At 38.6% G+C, this 20,308-nt stretch overlaps 1 protein-coding gene across 2 annotated transcripts; it reads left to right on the forward strand.

Moving 5' to 3' along the window:
• Positions 1–1,074: 1,074 nt before the first annotated feature.
• ptger2a (prostaglandin E receptor 2a (subtype EP2)) lies at positions 1,075–13,869 on the forward strand. Of its 2 annotated transcripts, none has more exons than XM_034217087.1 (4): positions 1,075–1,249; positions 1,515–1,685; positions 2,666–3,576; positions 10,985–13,869. In XM_034217087.1, exons 3-4 carry the CDS (start codon positions 2,752–2,754, stop codon positions 11,270–11,272), a joined length of 1,113 nt encoding a protein of 370 aa, XP_034072978.1. In that variant the 5' UTR covers positions 1,075–1,249; positions 1,515–1,685; positions 2,666–2,751; the 3' UTR covers positions 11,273–13,869. The 2 variants fall into 2 exon arrangements, with proteins under 2 accessions (XP_034072978.1, XP_034072979.1); XM_034217088.1 differs by having other exon boundaries at positions 1,515–1,681.
• Positions 13,870–20,308: the final 6,439 nt, after the last annotated feature.

The following is a 20,308-nucleotide window of genomic DNA, read 5'->3' on the forward strand; positions in this document are numbered from 1 at the left end:
ACAACATCATTTAATCGCATTTAGTTGCAGTATGCCTTTACGGTTAATGTTATCCCCCAAGATGAAGCCTGGCACAAGCCTGCAAAGAAGAGAAAAACACAACATTGTTATAGTTAAACACGGAGACAGTCCAGTGTGTCAATGGTGCAGGAAGTACACATATAGAAAAACAAACACTTTGATCCCAATGGGAAATTAAAGCCTCATATCTACTGTATGTGCATGTGGGAGGAAACCCAGGGAAATAGGCAATCTCCACACATGAAGACACACAGGAAAACAAACATATTTCATGCCGGGTCCTTTGAATTCTATAGGGGAGGAAAACAGGACTTATGTCAACATACAGTTTGTCCATGCACCCTCACATACAAGACATTCCTTGACATTCCCAAGATATCATATATTGTTGTTATAATTGTAATATTAACAGCCCAGGACATCTGCACAGAGCCATGTACATTTGGGAGACAGATTCCCTGTTAACAATTTAATATAGATGTTGTTATTATCCAAAACAAACAAAGTTATAAATTGTATTGTACAGTATACTTCCTACAACTGTAGTTTTTCTATAGTTTTGAGGTTGCTGCCAATGTGGAGTTTTCTTGTGTCTATCAGGATTACGGGGCAAAATAATAACATTGTGTTCTGCAATAATGAGGTGATTAATGATTAATTCCTTTTAAAACAGGAAATGAACTGCCAACAGTGTGGATGGTTAATATAATAAGACAATACAAATATAGTCTTCCAGTAAGCTGATTATTGTTTCCTATCATCTTGAATATAATATTCAGGATTTGCAACTGTTGATTTGATGACGGCATCCTGGGCTCTGTGTACTCTCAATTTCAATCTTTTACTATTTTACTACATTCTATTGACTAAATCCTTAATTGATTCAAAGAAACAATACTATTCTTGAATTTGTTATATATTATGACATTTGACTACAGGTTGCGCTTTTGTTATTATCTAGTATATTTTGAAGGAGAGGCTTGAATCTTGGGGTGGGTGTAACCTTCCCTGTGACGTCACCGCCTCGCTCCCTGTAACCCGGGCCAGTCATCCCTGCCGCAGCACAGTGCCAAGCGCGCCTCGCCCTCTGCACAGCTCACCTTTAAACCAGAGCTTCTTTAAGTGGAACAAAGGACACATTGGGATACATTTGATCAGCCGTGCGACTAAAGCTGGATTAACATACTGACTTTAAGGTCTACACTACGGGGAGAAGGTTGTCAAATAGGTAAGAACTGTATTATTTGGATGAGTTTCACCGCTGATAAGTCCACGCGGATGTGACAGCGGCTCTACTGCGAAACTCAATTAAGAAAACTCGCAAATGTGAAAAGTCCTTTCTCACTGAAAAACGCTCATTCTGTCAGAGCTGAACTTAAGTCATTTTGTAAGTCTGTAATCAATCTTACACTCGGCACACATTGTATGCATGCAACAACATTTCCCCCCAAATAAAGCTAAACTTGTACAACTTTGCTCTACTTATTTTACAGTATCATTCGTGCCCTTAACTTCTCCAAGACGCGGACCCAACACCTGGACACACCTGTCTCCTCCGCTGTGTGGCAAACATCTAACATCTCCACGGTTGTTGGTGTCTTTTCTCACCGATTCAGTGAGCCCTACACTACAGCTTCAGGGTGGACACTGAACAGAGCAAGTAGGTGAGTTACTTATCCTTCCAAAAAAAGTCAGTAAATGATATGCAAATGGTGATTTTAAGGGTGGAGTACTACTTTAAATTCTGAAATCAAAGACTTGTCAAATAAATGTTTCTTATGTCATTGAATGTTTTACATCGTAGGAGACAGTGCATCGGTCTCATTATCACATGTCGTACAGAGACAATGCGTTGTATTCTTTTCTTTGTTATTCATTCCGTTGCTATGATTTGTGTGTCCACATTTCTTCCTGAGAGAGCTTGTCATGCAACATTTCTCAAGATTAAGCACACTGGGAATAAGAGCATGAAATTGTGTGTGAACACTTGGCAGCAGACCGTTCAGCCTGTCAGCTGATATCTGAATAAGTGGTGAGACAGAAGAGGAACAATGTTGAGTTTCACATCTCATACGGCAGCTCAGTTCGTGCCCTGAGTCTTTCAGTATATGCAACGTTTTGTTCTGCCCTCTCTGTGTATGCATGGGATCAGTTCACTTAGACAAAGACTTGCAAACATGGAATTAGAGTGGCGTGTGTAGTGGACTTTGTTGACATTGAGTCCAAACAGAGTCTACACTAAGGGAGACGAGACAACATCCTTGACAAACTCTCCTCAGACCAATGCCAGTTAGGGTTCATTTGAAACTACTTGAACATAGCACTCATATGAAGCCTTCTCTAAATTTGACTCACAATCTAATCTATGTTTTTTTTGATGAATCGACAGATGTGGCCAACAGATGTTTGGTTAGCTTTGGTTTCAAAATTGGCCTCAAATTAGGAAGCAGTAACAATGTCATAACAAATCTGAAACTTGCTATCACTTGTGATATGTTTTCACTTTAGGTTTCTCTTAGAGCTGCAACTAAATGAAATGTAGGAGTTGACAATTAATCTTCTGTGGGTAAAGGAAATTAAGAACAGACTGATTTTAAAAGCTGTAAATCTAAATAAATGTTCCTTTTTTCCCTTTCTGTATCAGGATGGCTGCAGACAACTTTTTAAGGACACATTTCTGACGCCCTGGGGCAAGTCTTTCTGATTAAATCTAGCTCGTATTCAGCCACGATGACTACAGATGACGATCTGTGCCACAGCAAGCACCACATCGACGGCATCAAGAGCCCGCTGATCAGCGCCACCATGTTCGCCGCGGGCATCTTCGGAAACGTGGCTGCCCTGGTGATACTGGAGATCCGAAGACGCAGGGCCATGAGGTCCGGGGAGGGTTGGCGGCGCTCGTTGTTCCACGTCCTCATCACGGCGCTGGTGGTCACGGACCTGGCGGGGACCTGCCTCATCAGCCCGCTGGTGCAGCTGTCGTATGCGCGCAACACCACCCTGATGGGGATGTCGCCTGAGTCTCACAGCGTGTGCTCGTACTTTGGAATCAGCATGACCTTCTTCAGCCTGGCCACCATGTCGCTCCTCTTCTCTATGGCTATAGAAAGGTGCTTCGCTATTGGGTACCCCTTCCTGTACAGCCGGCACGTCACCAAGAAATGTGCCTACATATCAATCCCAGTGGTGTTTTTGCTATGTATTTTATTCTGCCTCCTCCCTTTCGCTGGGTTCGGTGAATATGTACAATACTGCCCCGGCACGTGGTGCTTCATCGACATGAACCCTATGGAACCGGAGGACCGGGTCTATGTTAACCTGTACGCCACCCTGATGCTGGTGCTGGTGCTAGCTATAGTGGCGTGCAATGGGTTCGTGGTGTACCAGCTGTTCAGGATGTACCAGCGGAGGAGGAGGAATGGAGGGTCTGTGATGGGCACCACAAGATCCAACGGCGAACGCAAGGCCATGTCTATGGCGGAGGAGGTGGAGCATCTCATCCTGCTGGTCTTCATGACCATCATCTTCATCATCTGCACGCTGCCCCTGGTGGTAAGATGACAGCACATGCATGCTTTTACCCGTTCATCATAAATACACCCTTATGTCCAATTTGACTGCTGACAGCTGACCTTTGTTTCTTCATGTATGGCTAAATTGAATCTACTAAGGACTCCTCATTGAAAGCAACAGCACTTAATTGACTTAATTGGTGTTAATTAGCTTAATGGGTCAGATAAGGAGTTGGGTCAGATATTAATTATTCAGACTAGGGTCTTACCTGACATTGATACACAGGGATCACCACATCTAGAAAGTCTTTCTTTTGTATTTTAAACAATGCTTTATTTAAGAAGACACAGCACTGTTTTTTTCTGATTTAAAACCCCCTTAAACCCAGCCCGCAGGCCCATCCCTACAGGGGACAGAATGATAGTTTTGCAGTATAAATAACAAAAATAAGTGAATGGATAAAATAGCAATGAACTTGGCATAAAGAAGAGACGAAGAACTTAAATAGAGAATATATGAAAATGTAATTACATTATGGTAAATCATGAGGTATCTTGAAATTGGGTAATTTTCTTGAATCCAAGAAAGATAAAAGCATATTCAAAATGAAGAACACATTTAAATAAATAATATTAAGGAAAATGAGTATGCATGATATTTTTGTGTGGAATCAGAAATAGACCACTGAGTGGAGCATCTCCTGTTAGGATATATCCATTACAGAGAGTGAAATGTAGCTACTGTACTGTAAGTGATATAAATTGTGTTAGAACACATTTACGGGCTTTCAAACAAAACAACTAACAAAGTATATCAACATATCACCCAGAGCATATACATTTAGCCGTATATGTAATGCAATCTGATATATATCTTTGTATGACTGTATGCATATTGTGGCATTCTGTTGACCTCCAGCTATTAATAAATAATAGACTATGGGCTGTTCTGATGCCAAGTAATAGACTTTGTCTTTTTAGCTACTTATTTTTGATGACTGGTATAAATGTCTCCATGCTTTAATGTTCAAAAAGCTCTTTATTTTTCTCATACTGCCTGTGCTGCAGCACCTCTTTTCACCCTGAAACCAGAGCCCAGTCTGCTCTGATTGGTTAGCTGACCAGCTCTGTTGTGATTGATCCAGAATGCAATCAGCTATGTTATCAGGATGACATTTGGACAGAGGCTGTAATTAGAAGATAATACAAGACCACCTTTTCAGAGGTCCTTAAGCTTCTACTTGTCCTCCATCCTGCTGGGTTACTGTATAATATGATCCTGAGCCAATAGGATAAATACATACTGTCGGGAAAGACTGCGATTAGCTAATGGCAGTGCTGGCAGACCACTTTGTGGGGTAGTTTAAGTGAACTTTGACATATTTCTAATTGAATTGGCTAGTGAAAAACACACAACAGAAGCTAGGAAGTAGATTTTGGAGACTATAACAGTAAAGATGGGTGGACGTAAGTACACATTAAACCCACAGCTGACCTATCATCCAGTCATTTGTCTCTGTAAGACTCCTGGGCAATCTGTTAGTACCTCTGGTATGAAAGTGTCATTTTGGATTTCAAAGGTTAAATCAATAACTTCCCTAGCCGTGTATATTGTTGTGCACTTCATCACAGACAGCACTAATGAAAGTGCCGTGGTCTGCATGTCCGCTGTGGCTTTAAATGCAGAGTCACAACCTGTATGCCTGCTATGATTGACAGCTCCTGCATCACGCTTCATATAATAGCATCCACAACTTCACAAACACACACACCACACTAATTCATTAGAGTTTATCTAAGTAAATTAAGTGTGTGCAAATCTTTGTATTACTTTTTGCTGAGTGTTACAGCTATTTCACCTCACACTAAGCCACTGAACCTTACGTATAAGCAAAGCAAACAGTAGCTGATTATGCCTCTTAAAGGACTTTATGGCATCATAAGGCAGCTACTGGCTTCAGGTGCTTTTTTGTGGGCCGATTTTAATCATCTCTAATTCTTAGAAAATGTATCACATGAATCAGTGCTGAATGATGCCATTCACTTCTATTCCACTGCCTACTATTATGGTAAAGAAAATGTATTTGACATTTCTGCCTGAAGTGAAAAGTATAAAAACGTCCAAACTATCCACAAGGCGATAGCAGCAAGCTGACAGAGATGAGTACAGTGTACGCCTAAAGATGATCTTGTGAGAAGCATTTGTGTCCGTTTGAAAGTGGTGGCTTATTATAATCGCCCTCCTCTGTGCACTGTGTATCAGGTGCAGACTTCTGCAGGCAGGTAAAGGACACAGTAGGTATCACGTTACTTCATTTGCTGTCTTCACTGCCTCATCAGGAGTAAAACAGATGACTTAGTACAGTGAGGTGAAACAAGGACACACAGGAAGGAGACAGGAGGCCCTAAATTGAAAGGCTTAAACATAGGTCAAACTGATTTCAATTTTTCTAAGAAATCACTAAAACCATCTTTTTTTTTTTTTTACCTGTGTTCTTATTTGGTCTTAATTGTAGTTGACGGCATCCCTACATTAGTGGAGACATGCATTTTTGTTTTTATATCTCTTAAACTCATCAGCCACATAGGCTAGGATTAATTTCAGTCCTACTGTTATCCACAGCCAACAGCACAGTGTGGACATATTAGTGCAACTATGTGGAAAAAACACCTTATTATAAAGCGTGCTTGCCAGAAAATGAGCCACCTTTCCCCATGGTAATTTTGTTCACCTACAATAGCCCTTATACATTGATATTTAAAAACAAGCTCAGAAGCTTTACACTGTTTCCACACGTATGCTCAAATTTGACCAGGGAATATCAGACATCATTTTATATTGAATCAGCATGTGGTGTTGTCTTGTCTGGAGGGAGTTACATACACTTACATAACTGTGTGACATCAACTTGAAATTGAAATAACTTTGCTTTCGTTTCCTTATTTGTTTAAATCCCTGTTGATTTTAACTTTGGCAGTAGTAGTGAAAATGTCTCAATGAGTTCTACATTTGGCAGAGACTCCCAGATCCTTTCCTTTATCTTTCCACCCACTGATGACCAGTCAGTACATAGGTCCTTTTACTCGTTAGGCTGTTGATGTGCATCTTGTCTGTGTCCAGCTAATAGCCTGTCTTACATTTTCTCCATCAGATACCCAGTGACAGTAAGCAGACCTTTCACCACTGCGGGCAAACGTCGTCATGACATTAACGTCATTCATATGATTCATTCCTCCTATGGGAATCCTGTGTCGCACATACTGGGAAATCACTTACTTGCGCCAGGCACATTCGGCTCTCCTCTCCTCATATATCCACAGAATGGCCGCATTAACTTATTGGAAGACATTTCCATCTGCTGACCTGCGGGAAGATGAAGAAAACCTTTTACCATATTTCACTCAAAGAGCACACTTAGTGATTATGCTGATGGTGCTGCGGTCTCATATTTTAATAAACGTCGTTTAGAGTCCTTATCTATGCAGCATGTTGTTCATTTAGTAAGGTACAGCCCAATTTAGAGTTACATTGCCAAAAGGGTGGGACCGACTCGTGATAGACAGGCCACTACCAGGTTTTAGTCTGACTTTGTTGCTGTCCGTGTTTGCGACCTTCACTGTGCATTTAACCTCATGAAAGAAAATGTTAACTTTATGATGGTTTTATTAGTTTGAATCCACTGACTTGTGCCACTGCCGGTTCCAAAAAAACAAGATGGCGACTGCCAAAGATTTTGAAGGTGTTTCATATCCGCTTTGTGGTCACACACTTTCACTGGCTACACATTCAATCATACTAACAAAGAGTATGAATGCATTATTTATTACGAACCTTATATAAACATTCATTGGTTTCCAACCAGCAATGTGATACCGTAGAGTTCACACGCACACACACACACACAAACACACGTTCAGTGCCTTCTCAAGTTTAAACTGGGAGCTGGTAATATGTGTGTGTGTGTTTCATTATAATGTGCCTCTGGTTATCTGGGAGTGCATTAAAAATTGAAAAGGCCAAACAATAGCCCCTTTGGCACAGAAAAAACCGCACATTGAACCAGGAAGAGAATGGAAAGATGAAATTGGAAATACAGTAATGGAATTTGAATGTTGCAGTTAAATCCCACAACAATTTTGGGGGCATTTTGGCCTTTATAAGAAGAATAACTAAGGTCATAGACACTAGGACATATTTGACAAACCCTCAATAAGTTGTTAAGTTAAACCTCCTACCAGTGTTATGAGTTTAAGGCATGTGGGTTCAATTATGCATCTTTAAATGGAATATTTTAAATACTCTCACATTGTGGAAAACTTAATGAAAAACAGGCGCAAGCAGAGATTTAGAGAGATTGTCACCTCTGACTGGCATATTTGCTCAGCACACAGATCACTTACACATTGCAGTTTGTGAGGTTTTTTTTCCCTAGAGGATCAACCCTGACAGACACATTACATTACATGTTACTTGATAGACGCTTTTATCCAAAGCGATTTGGGGTGAAGTGTCTCAGGGACACAACGACATGCTGACTGCAGTGGGGTTTGAACCTGTACCACTGCACCACACGCCTCCCACTTCACATTAACACTTGTGTTACGCTTCCTGCTGCTGAGAGACGAGAAGAAAATGTGTTTCACAGTGTGAGTTGGATTTCACGGTAGAGCCTGGCAAAACAAAACAAATCTGTCTCCACACGCACACTTGGTCCAACGCCTGGCCAGTCAATCACAGTCATGATCTCATGCGGATAGGTTTTAAACGAAAGTGAGATTAGCATGAAGCTGTTCAACACTTAAAGATACAAAACGACATTGCACACCTCAGTAGCTTGATAAGTAGAGGGTTTTTGTATATTTTAACTATATGCAGATGAGATCATTTTATCTTTAACCACTACCCAGATGAGGTTGCAGAAGTCACTTTCTAAGTATTTTCCCTCTCCCAGCTAACAGCTGCTGGTGTTCCCTTAAGCAAGACTCTTAAGTGCCATTCTCAGCTTCCCGGAAACAATTGAGCCACCGCGTTGTGAGACTGAGCAACAGGGTTAGCTTTATGACATTGGCACAAAAACGTTGGGGCAACCAACTACTGCTTCTTACGAAATTAGGTGCTTTTTTTTCAAGTCAACTAAGAAGAAAATGATTTAATGGAAGAGAGATAAGTGTGAGGATAGATGGTGCAGATTTAAGAGAAAAAGGTGGGTGGAAAGCAGCGATTAAGATAGAAAGTGAATGGAAAATGCCACGTAATGGAACTAGAAGGGCCAAATGCCAGTGGTGGAAAGTTACTACATTACTCGAGATACATTTTGAAGCACTTGTCATTTAACTGAGTATTTCTACTTAATGTTTATTTATGTGTCTTCTCGTTATATTTTACATATACTAAACATTTATTTTTATATATATATTATACAGATTTTTGCTTGTAAGGGAGTATTTGGATATTAATATAATTAATGGCATCAAATAATGCATTCATTGACTTTACAACCTGTTCGGTCACTTCACCTTCACATTTCATTGGATATTGTTCCTGTCTGAACCCCAGAGACAGCAGCAGCAGGGATTTCTGAACCTTGGAGCTAGTCATGGCTTCCATGGATTGTAATAATGCGCTGGTTCCCAACCTTGTGGACATCAGCCTTGGGAGTTTTCTGCTACTCACTTCATGAGCTTATATTTGAACCAAAGACGGGAAACAATGAATGAAATCAGCTGCTCATTCTTGGCCTCTATGGTGCTACTAAAAACAGCCGTATTTAAAAGCTGTTTCCATTTAAAAGGTTAAAGACCTCTTTAACCTTTTCCAAGGAGACAAGTCACAATTTGGTAGATATATAAATTATAGTTAGATATTATTATATATATATATATATATTTCATTTCATTTCATTTTTATTTGTCCCGCTCATGGTACGCAAAACCAAATGTACAATAATTGCCACAAAACATGACTCTACCATTGAGCGAAAAGGAGCAGGGAGAAGAATACAATCTTATGTGACCTGCCCCTTTCTAAAAAAAACTAAATACAAATAGATGGTCTGCCCTTCATAATAATTATTTTTTTTATTTTAAATGTTTCACAGCCAAACATAACAGTATCTTAGGATACTAAGAGAAACACACACAAAAAAATACTTATTTCCCACTTGACGGTTAACGGAAAGAAACTAAACAACACCAAAACATCACATGTATAAGGAAAAGAAAGTGCAACACCCTCATCTGAGTCCTACTGGAGAAGAAGGTGGAAAGCGATGCATGATGATAATAATAACAACAATAACAATAACAATGGCAATGGGGACCCGCAAATACAGAGGAGACGTCACATCAAAGACATCAAAAACATGAAGGACCAGAGTACATAGACTTATTCACATTCTGCTTCATATAGTCCCATCTTTCTTAATTTATACAACTTCTTTAACTGAAAAATACATATACAATTCTTTAGATCCTTGTGTTGAGAATTCCACAATTGTACACCAACTACCGAAATACATATTTGTTTAAGAGTAGTCCTTGCATATGGATGCTTAAAATTTCATTTCCTTCTGTGGTCTTCCTTGTCTGATCCAAAAACCCATATATATATATATATATATATATATATATATATAAACATGGGAATTTAAATGTGGATCCGCCACAACATTTAACATCTGCCGCTCATCCTTTCATTAAACCTCTCATTACACACTCGATGATTTATAAGCGATCTGTGTTTGAGCAAACAAAATCCTGAGAGTAATTTAAATATCCTCTTGGCATTAGGACAACAGTCTGGTCTCTGCAAACATCCTGTTCTAGGACAAGTGATAATGCTTACTGCGTAGAAGAGGATACAAATAGTGAACATGCCAAATCAACTTTTTACTACAATATTTATTATGCAACAGTTAGTTTGAGCAAAGGCTAAAACCCAAACAACATTTGTGTGGTTTGCACATGCTGGTATGTACCAGTTCCCTGATAACTATTTAGCAATACCAGCCAGTCTTTGAACGCTTTGATGATAAATTACAGGGCCGCTAGAAAACCTTATAATTAGACAAAAAAGCCAGTAGATGCACGCTTTCTTTCCGATTTGATGTAGTTCGGTAGAAAGAAAATAGTCTTTGCATGACTCTTTCCAAACATGGTCTTTGAACTTAGTTGATTATCGGGACAATGATTTCTGGAAAAAGACCACCAACTGCTGTTGAGTTTTTGAAAACATTTGTTGCCATCCGTCACTCTGTTTAGAGTTGACAATAGTTTACCCTAAGGCTTCGTGTTACGCTTTGCTAAGATTGACCAGTGGTATGAAATTTCTCTCAGTATCTAAACATTCAGGACGAGTATTAGCTTTGCCTTTTAAACAGACAAGTGGTTCCAACTTCTATTGTTCAATTCATTCCCTCTTCTTCCCTCTGTTTTTTTCCATGTCTCAGATCCGGGTGTACATCAACAACAATGTGGGCGGAGAGTCTCACCGCCTGGACCTGATCGCCTTGCGCTTCATCTCTGTGAACTCTATCATCGACCCCTGGGTCTTTATCCTCCTCTCCCCCAGCGTTCTGCACTTTTGCTGGTCCTTCATTTGCAGGGCCTCCTTGGGAGTCTCCAGGGGATCCATTTTTAAATCATCCATGGCCAAAGAGAACTGTCCGGCGAACCTCGAACTGTGTCTGCCGACGTTAGTGTACACCGAGAACTTTCCCTCTGGGGAAACCCTATGACCATAACAGTCATATGTATATGTATATGTATTGGACACATGATAAAGCGAGGAGGTTTCCTGGGCCACAACATCCCTCCCATGTGGGGGGTGTTATCTATTTTATGGATGTGTTTCCGTGAGATAATGGCCCTCACTGTGACTTCTTGCCAGACACTTGGGATTTCCTTCTACTCCTAGCATTTCAGCTAAGTGTATGCATGTTGTTGACTGCATACGGGCTACAGCCACTTTTGCTTGTATGTTATGCTAATTAATCAATGGAATTAAGAGGCTGCTGAGGGAAGCTAAAAGAGACTTCAGTCAGGATCGGAAATCGACAAAGCACTGTGGTCTGTTCATTGGAGGAGCTTGTGGCAGAATGCAACATACATCTTCCAACAAGGACTTGCTGCTGTACATGTATACTTTGATTCAAATGCTGCTTTCCAAACTAACATGTCATTGTATATAGAGCACACTCAAAGACAAGAGTCAATATGGGGTGATAACAAAAAGTAAGCACATTCAGAACTAAATAAGAAGATACATCAAGAAGAGTTAGCCATTTTGTTATCAAATGTACAGAAGGTAGTCGGTTTGCAACAGGAAAGCATTGTAATGCTTGTGCATCTCACTAAAGCATACCTAGAGACAAACTAGACATGAGACATGTTCATACAAGTCCAAATGAGAGCTGATATTAAATATTCCAGGCACGACTTTCTTTGAACCTCAGACTTTGACCCCCGGTCTGCTTTGGTAACCTTTCCCCTCGCTCCACTACCAGACTCCTGCTGGAAAGGTCAAAGGTCAAAAATTCTGGAGCCGGGTCAAGACTCAGGAAGTTTTGACAGAAAAGTTCTGTTGATCATGCATTTATATATACCATAAGTAGTATACTGATAAATCATCATAAGTTCTTCATATAAGTTACCTTTTGACTTTTACAGATCAGGTTCTCTAAATGTATCATCAAAGGATAAACTATTCCATAAAGTACATTTAGCTGGAAGTTAAAGGTGCCGTGTATAGTTTTGTTCAGTATTACTCATTGGAACATGTCCCCATATCATCTAATGACGGTATTTTATAAAACACTGCCAATTGGTCAAAAACCACTCTGTTCCTTTTTATGTTTCTGGAGTTTTATAATATATATTTAAAATAATGTTTGAAAGCTAATTATCATTTACTAAATATTATTTTATTGTACAGAATATGGAGTATCGAGCCTATAGGTTCCTGATATAAATTGTCTGTTACCCTTTAAAAAGTACCATGTTTTGTTTATTATGGGACAGAACTTCTTGGCAGGTCCTTTGTTCTCTTACATTGTTTAAAAGTTATTTGGAAACTATGGAAAGAGCACCCCTTATTGTTATCCATCAACTTTACGACTGAAGTGCCATTTGAACTGCATTAGTTTGACTGGGGAACATCTTGAAATGTTATTTTCAATGCGTGTTTTTGCAGAGCACCGCCATTCATCAGGGACAGACTATGTCCACTTAAATAGACGCGAATAGCCCAGATGGAAAACGTCATGGTTTCTATCTCTGTTGTATCCTTGTGCTGATTGTTCAAACGTGTTAATTGCCAACTAAAATGCTGGTTCTTCTATGTTATATTATGACATTATAATAATGTTGGTTCCAACTGACCTGAATTAGAACTAGATGAAAAAGCAGGTTGTTTCTCCACTTTTACATTTGTGCAGCGGTAAAAGTAACACATGTTGGATTCATACAGGGTTGTGTTACACAACACCATGGGACATTGTACTATAAAAGAGTGAATCAAATTTAAACTGGGCTCAAGTGTTCACAAGAAAATAAGCTACTACAGATTTTAGCAGGATGCCTGCTCATACATCTCTCGAAAGTAGATACACATTGGGTTACACAACAGCAGAGGTCCAGTTTGAATCGAAAACATGTAATCCTGGTGTGTATAATGTGAGAAAAAAAAACTACAAGTTCTCAAACTATATGTCTTTTTAAAAGTTGCCAGAACATTAGTGAGCATGAGTTAAACTTTGGGGCTGTAAGCCTTTATTTGAGTGTCACGGATGTGTGTATTTGAGTGTGTGTTGTGAGAATGGCTTTTTATTGCCTCTGCTGTTGGTTCTGAGCTCAGCATCAAAATGTTCAGTGTTAACGACAGTGTCTTACTGCTTCCTGTGTGAGTGTGTTTCCTTCTGTGTGTTTTCCTGTTGCATTTTTTGCAAATTCCCCCACATACATGCTTGTGAGTCCATGTGCCTACAATAGGTGTGTGTGTGTGTGTGTGTGTGTGTGTGTGTGTGTGACTGTGTGTGTGACTGTGTGTGTGTGTGTGTGTGTGTGTGTGTGTGTGTGTGTGTGTGTGTGTGGTGTGTGTGTGTGTGTGTGTGTGTGTGTGTGTGTGTGTGTGTGTGTGTGTGTGTGTGTGTGTGTGTGTGTGTGTGTGTGTGTGTGAGTGAGAGACAGACAGCACTGATGTGTCAAACAAGAATGGCTACATACATACCTACCTACCTGGATGTCTTGTACTCTGTTATTATAAAGTACTGTAAAGGAAACTGACTGCAATGAGTGTGTTTTATGGCTTGTGTAAATAAACATCTCGTCCACTACATATTCTGTCCGACCTGCTTTGTCTACCCCTGCCCCCCCCCCCCACACACACACATACCATATATACATATATATCACTTCAGGGGACATTACATTAACTTACATGCATTTCCTGGAGACTTATCCTAACCTTAACCATAACCAACACATGCCTAACCCTTACCCTAATCCTAAACCTAACCAAGTCTTCACCCTAAAATTAATGATTCCCCTCATGGGGACCTCCAATTTGTCCCCATAAGGGAGGTGAGTCCCCACACGTGACTGTAAACAGATTTAGGTCTCCACAAGTATAGTAATGCTAGGCCACACACACACACACACACACACAGGATAGGTTCCAGATGTGGAGATCGAGGCACGTGTGTGTGTGTGTGTGTGTGTGTGTGTGTGTGTGTGTGCCCCTTGAGGTATCTTTTCAGGCCACACTGCCGTGTTCATATAGAGCATTTTCTGTGGTTTAGGCTAAGTAGGTCAATGTGTTGAGAGGGTGAGCTCTATGTCTATGGGGTCCTTAAACAGCAAAGTTATAGCCGATATATGCACACAGGAAGTGAAACAAAAACGTCTCGTGATGGAGATAATTTGTTTTACTCTCAGCCACAATTTTATGGTCATAAATGTATTTGTTGTTGTGGTGTTTTTTCTTCATTTCAACACTTTAGGAAAATGAAAATAAAGGCAGAACTCCAATAAAAAGTGTCAAATAAAAGTCGATTACATTTTTTCATAAACACTGTTCTGTATGTACTTTACATATCAGACGGATTATTTACTGTAGTTGTATTTTGCACTTTTGGATAGACGCTCACTGCACTTTTATGTCCTAGTACTTGTACCCTGTGTGATTACAATAAAGTTGAATGTAATCTTAAATGATACTTTAAAATGTTGACTTTTTACTTGTTAATGAAACAAAAACCATATATATTTCACAACAGTGAAGCAAACAGCATTCTCATGTTAAAACATCAGGGGACGTCCCTACGCCTCTTCTCAGCCAAACGTAGCCAAATGAAAACACACACACACACACACAGCTTTAAATCAGTGGAGCCCATCTCTTAAATCCTCCCATCGTGGCTCTCAGTTGTCTGAGTCTTTGAGACGGATTTACTAAAAGCAATCCATTGATAAGATTATCCACAATATACACCTACAAATTAACAGGCTGAGCATTAAAATCAACAGTTTATAGTGTGATAATCAGACATTAAGTATGATTCTTCCTCAATAACTTGTCAGAATTGTAGGCAAATTGCTATATTATTATCATTTTGGAGAATGCAAAAGCAGTTGAATCCAATTTACACTGATACAAATCTATTTCTAGAGACTTCTGGACCAATTCCTGGTATCTGACATTTTTGTGACATTAACAAATGTAGATACAGATGGTATCTTTGCTTTAAAGCTTTATTACATTACATTTCATTCAGCTGACGCTTTTATCCAAAGCGACTTACAATAAGTACATTCGACCAACAAGATACAAACTTGAAGAAAACAGAATCATATAAGTAGGTTTCATAGAACCAAAACATATAAGTCCTTTGTTAGTATATAAGTGCTTAGTTAGTATATAAGTGCTTAGTTAGTATATAAGTCCTTTGTTAGTATACAAGTGCTTTGTTAGTATATAAGTCCTTTGTTAGTATATAAGTGCTTAGTTAGTATACAAGTGCTTTGTTAGTATATAAGTGCTTAGTTAGTATATAAGTGCTTAGTTAGTATATAAGTGCTTAGTTAGTATATAAGTGCTTAGTTAGTATATAAGTGCTTAGTTAGTATATAAGTGCTTAGTTAGTATATAAGTGCTTAGTTAGTATATAAGTGCTTAGTTAGTATATAAGTCCTTTGTTAGTATATAAGTGCTTAGTTAGTATATAAGTGCTTAGTTAGTATATAAGTCCGTTGTTAGTATACAAGTGCTTTGTTAGTATATAAGTGCTTAGTTAGTATATAAGTGCTTAGTTAGTATACAAGTGCTTTGTTAGTATATAAGTGCTTAGTTAGTATATAAGTGCTTAGTTAGTATATAAGTGCTTAGTTAGTATATAAGTGCTTAGTTAGTATATAAGTGCTTAGTTAGTATATAAGTGCTTAGTTAGTATATAAGTGCTTAGTTAGTATATAAGTGCTTAGTTAGTATATAAGTGCTTAGTTAGTATATAAGTGCTTGTTAGTATATAAGTGCTTAGTTAGTATATAAGTGCTTAGTTAGTATATAAGTCCTTTGTTAGTATATAAGTGCTTAGTTAGTATATAAGTGCTTAGTTAGTATATAAGTGCTTAGTTAGTATATAAGCAGGGGTGCACATAACTTTTTTGCCCTGGTTCTCAAAGGAGCACCTGGAGATGTTGCTTGGTGCTCATCCTTAAAATGAAATAAATAAACCGGTCTTTATTTGTCAGACACACGGCACAGAACACACAGAGGTGAACACAGAACACACAGAGGTGAACACAGAACACACATGCAGAGGTGAACACAAGACAACATTAGCACGACCAGTAATCCTACAAGCTGTCATCACTACCCTCCTGACTATCCTCCTCACTGTCTTCCTCTCTGTCAGACATGGTAGCTGATGATGTAGGCCTACTACTTTCTCTCTGGTTGAGTCTGCGATTAGCTGCTTGCACCCACAAGTCAACAGCTAGTTTTGGGTCGAAAGTCCAGTTTTAAACGGATATGTTTGGTTACTGTCCTATAGTATACATTGGAATGATTTCAAACCTGTTTATCCCAATAATTATAAAGGAGTGCCTTGAAAATATGTGTTTACATAAATTGTGACTAAACCGTTTGAACTTAGACTAAAGTGAACTATCTAAACACTCAGAGTCCTTACCTCACTGAGCTGTAGTTATCAGCCTCTCAGTCTGACTGGAGAGGACTCTCCCTCCACATTATTGTAGAAACATCTTCTTCTTATATCCGCAGCTAGCACCAGATTCTAATAACAACAGCGCCGGTACCGGTGCACCCTCCCTCTCTCCCTCGCACTTTGGCTGTGAGCTGCGGGCGCCAGATAAGCCAACATCCCCCATTTTCATCACTTACAGCGCCCATCGTACAGGGCAAATGAAACATGGAACCGGGGTGAAAAGGGTGTTACATTTACTTAATTATGAATGTTGTTACATCAAGGCCGAAAATTAGGATGAGCCCCAACGGTCAAAAATGTTTTTTTCCCCATAGTATATAAGTCCTTTGTTAGTATATTAGTGCTTAGTTAGTATATAAGTCCTTTGTTAGTATATTAGTGCTTAGTTAGTATATAAGTCCTTTGTTAGTATATAAGTGCTTAGTTAGTATATAAGTCCTTTGTTAGTATATAAGTGCTTAGTTAGTATATAAGTCCTTTGTTAGTATATAAGTGCTTAGTTAGTATATAAGTGCTTAGTTAGTATATAAGTCCTTTGTTAGTATATAAGTGCTTAGTTAGTATATAAGTGCTTAGTTAGTATATAAGTGCTTAGTTAGTATATAAGTCCTTTGTTAGTATATAAGTCCTTTGTTAGTATATAAGTCCTTTGTTAGTATATAAGTGCTTAGTTAGTATATAAGTGCTTAGTTAGTATATAAGTCCTTTGTTAGTATATAAGTGCTTAGTTAGTATATAAGTGCTTTTTTATTATTATTTATTTATGTGGAAGGGTTAATCATACTACTATTTGGAAATATGTTTTTGTGTTTTCACATTTAATGGTTCTAGATGAGTCACAGACTTTCCTCAAAAGTATGCATTAAAAAATGACTTCTTACTTTGATTACATTTTACTTATTGAATGCTTGTTCATTCAAGTTTTTAATGAAGGACTTTCACGTTGTAGCCGTAGCATGCATTTTCTTTTTTTAACACGGGTTAATCTGACTAATGGTTACGCTTTCATTGTAGGGATTTGGAAAGCAAGCAAACTTTTCATATTTCTTAAATGTACATCTACTTTCTCAAACATTTGTGTCTCTAATTGTTTATATACATCTTAAATGTTCAATTTGTTATAAAAATCTGGCCGTCGAAACACCCGAAATGCGTGGCTGAGGTGGAAAAGATGATGTATCGATAAATGTAAAATACAATAGAAACAGATTAAGTGTCTTAATGATGACGTATCTCGAACATGTGACTGCAATGTCTTAAAATACTCTCCTCATGCCAAACTAAACAGCTGATCAAAGTCCATATAAAACAGTTCTCCATCAATAACTCTAAGAACACATCGCCTCAATCAAACCTCATGGCGTAAAAGGACCAAAGAGTTGAGTCATATTCCATCAAGCAACTCTCAAAAGTACACGTCATGTGATTTCATGTTGACAAGAATGTAATTTCCCCCTTTAATGACCTGTAATTCCCAATTTATCCTCCTCGCTTTTTGTCAATTCATGTTTAACCAATAAACAATTACATCCAACCAGACAGCCATAACTGGATTTATTCCATTTAATTGATTAGATGATTAATTAACCCTGTCTGTTTAATTAGATAACGCTGTGTGTAATGTTTAGGTCAGAGGAAGGAAGGAGCTGATGTGAGTTCAGTTTGAATGTGACAGTGCGTACGCTACAGATCACAGATAGTGGCACCATAGTAATGGAGGCTGACTCAGGCTGTAGCTTTGGGGACTCATTAAAGATTCAAAGGGATATTTAAAATGAAGTATTAGTATTTAATGCTTGGGGGGGGGCTCAAGGTTTTGGTTTTAGAGTTTCTAGCCAAAAGTTATAATGGTATATTTTCATGTTGAGCCTCGTCATCCAGCATTAAACACTAGGTTTTTGCAGACATAGAAATGGTGTTTACAGATTATATAAAGTTGGGTGTCATTTGCTTTTATCTCAGGGACAGAAGCTTGATGATTTAAGACGTGTTGTTGATGAATAATAGTTTCAATCTTCATATGTAAAGGTGTTTCCTCTCCAGTTATGAGAAAGATATGCTCGGCATTGGAAAATTAAGTATGTGAAGTCAATGTCTTGCCATACCAGCTAACTGTTAGATTTTGTATCTTTAGGTCGGCTAGAACTTTTGCAAGTTCTCAAACATTTTACTACAGTTTAAACAACTTCTTTCTAACCATCAGACCAAAAACTAGAGAGTTCCCCTTATCTTCTCTCAACAGTCATCAGCAGATGATCTGGAGGTGACATGAGGTCAAAAAGGGACATTTGAGCAGGAGGTCACCAGGTCATCATGCAGCTTTAGGAAGTCAGAACAAGTTGCAGGTTAGGGCTGTGTTAGCTGACTTTAGCTACCAGGTTATACATTGTTTTATCAGTGCTAGTATAAAGTTATAGTCTTTTAATCTTTCACATTTTGAACAAACTGTTTCTTACGTGTGTTATATGAGTGCGAATGTTACGATCGCAGTTAGAAATAACTAAACTGGAAAGGTTGTCATACTCTACGTCTGCTTTGTGTTTCAGTCTAGATCCCACAAATTAAGTGTTCTAGTTTTCAAAACACATTTCCAGTACCAAAGCGAGTAACAAACGTGTCGTGTCGCTTTTCCAGACCAACTTGAGATTTCCATTTGAAAATGAACTCTTCCTCACCCTGGCTCTAATGAAAGAACATTCTTCTGGTAATAGCTTTTAAAACACACACATTATAAAGATATTTGAAACCATACAATTAAGAGACGAAGACCGCTCTGTCCTTTTTGAAAGGCTGCTCTCATCTCTCGTAAAAATACAAGGACAGCCAGGGGCTTGAGAGACCAGTGTCTATCTGTATTGAGGATATCAACCGTAAAAGGCGTCTTTGAGCAAAATATATGAAAAGTCAGTTGGTTATAAGTGTGAGTTTTTTACAGCTTCTTCAACAGGCTCATACTATCATATTACTTAAGCTTAGCTAAGCCACAATGGGTCATTCAATCTGGTAAAAACTATTTACAAAAACATATTTTCTAAAATGAAAGAGACTACACTCTCTTTAGTTATATTTGATATGTGAACCTACATAATTCATGCACAGATTCTTTGGTAATTTACCATCATTTATTTCGGTTTATTGAATAATTACAAATAACTTAATGTCTATGGTAGTTAACTGGCATTACTTCCGAGGCCAAGAAGTATATCATTACTTAACTACAGTACATTATTATGTGAGCTAAGAAGTATCTTCGGAAATAATTCAGGACCAACATAAATTCCATGTGTTTAAGCTACGCTTACAAAATAAACAGATGTTAGGCTTAAATGAGAAGCCAGCTTTAATCTGCTTCATTTAAAGAGCCATTGCTAAAAACATTCTAAGAAATTGCAGGTGGTAAAACTGCCAGCGTTATCATCGTGAACTGCATATGTGTAGAATGGAATAGCAGACCAATAGCAACGTTTTATTGGTCCCCAGCTGTGAATTGATAGCAGCTGGAATGCAAGATGACGACATATTGTGTGGAAAAGAGGTTCAACATCTGTT

Source organism: Gymnodraco acuticeps, unplaced genomic scaffold (assembly GCF_902827175.1).
Source record: "Gymnodraco acuticeps unplaced genomic scaffold, fGymAcu1.1, whole genome shotgun sequence".
Taxonomy (NCBI): domain Eukaryota; kingdom Metazoa; phylum Chordata; class Actinopteri; order Perciformes; family Bathydraconidae; genus Gymnodraco; species Gymnodraco acuticeps.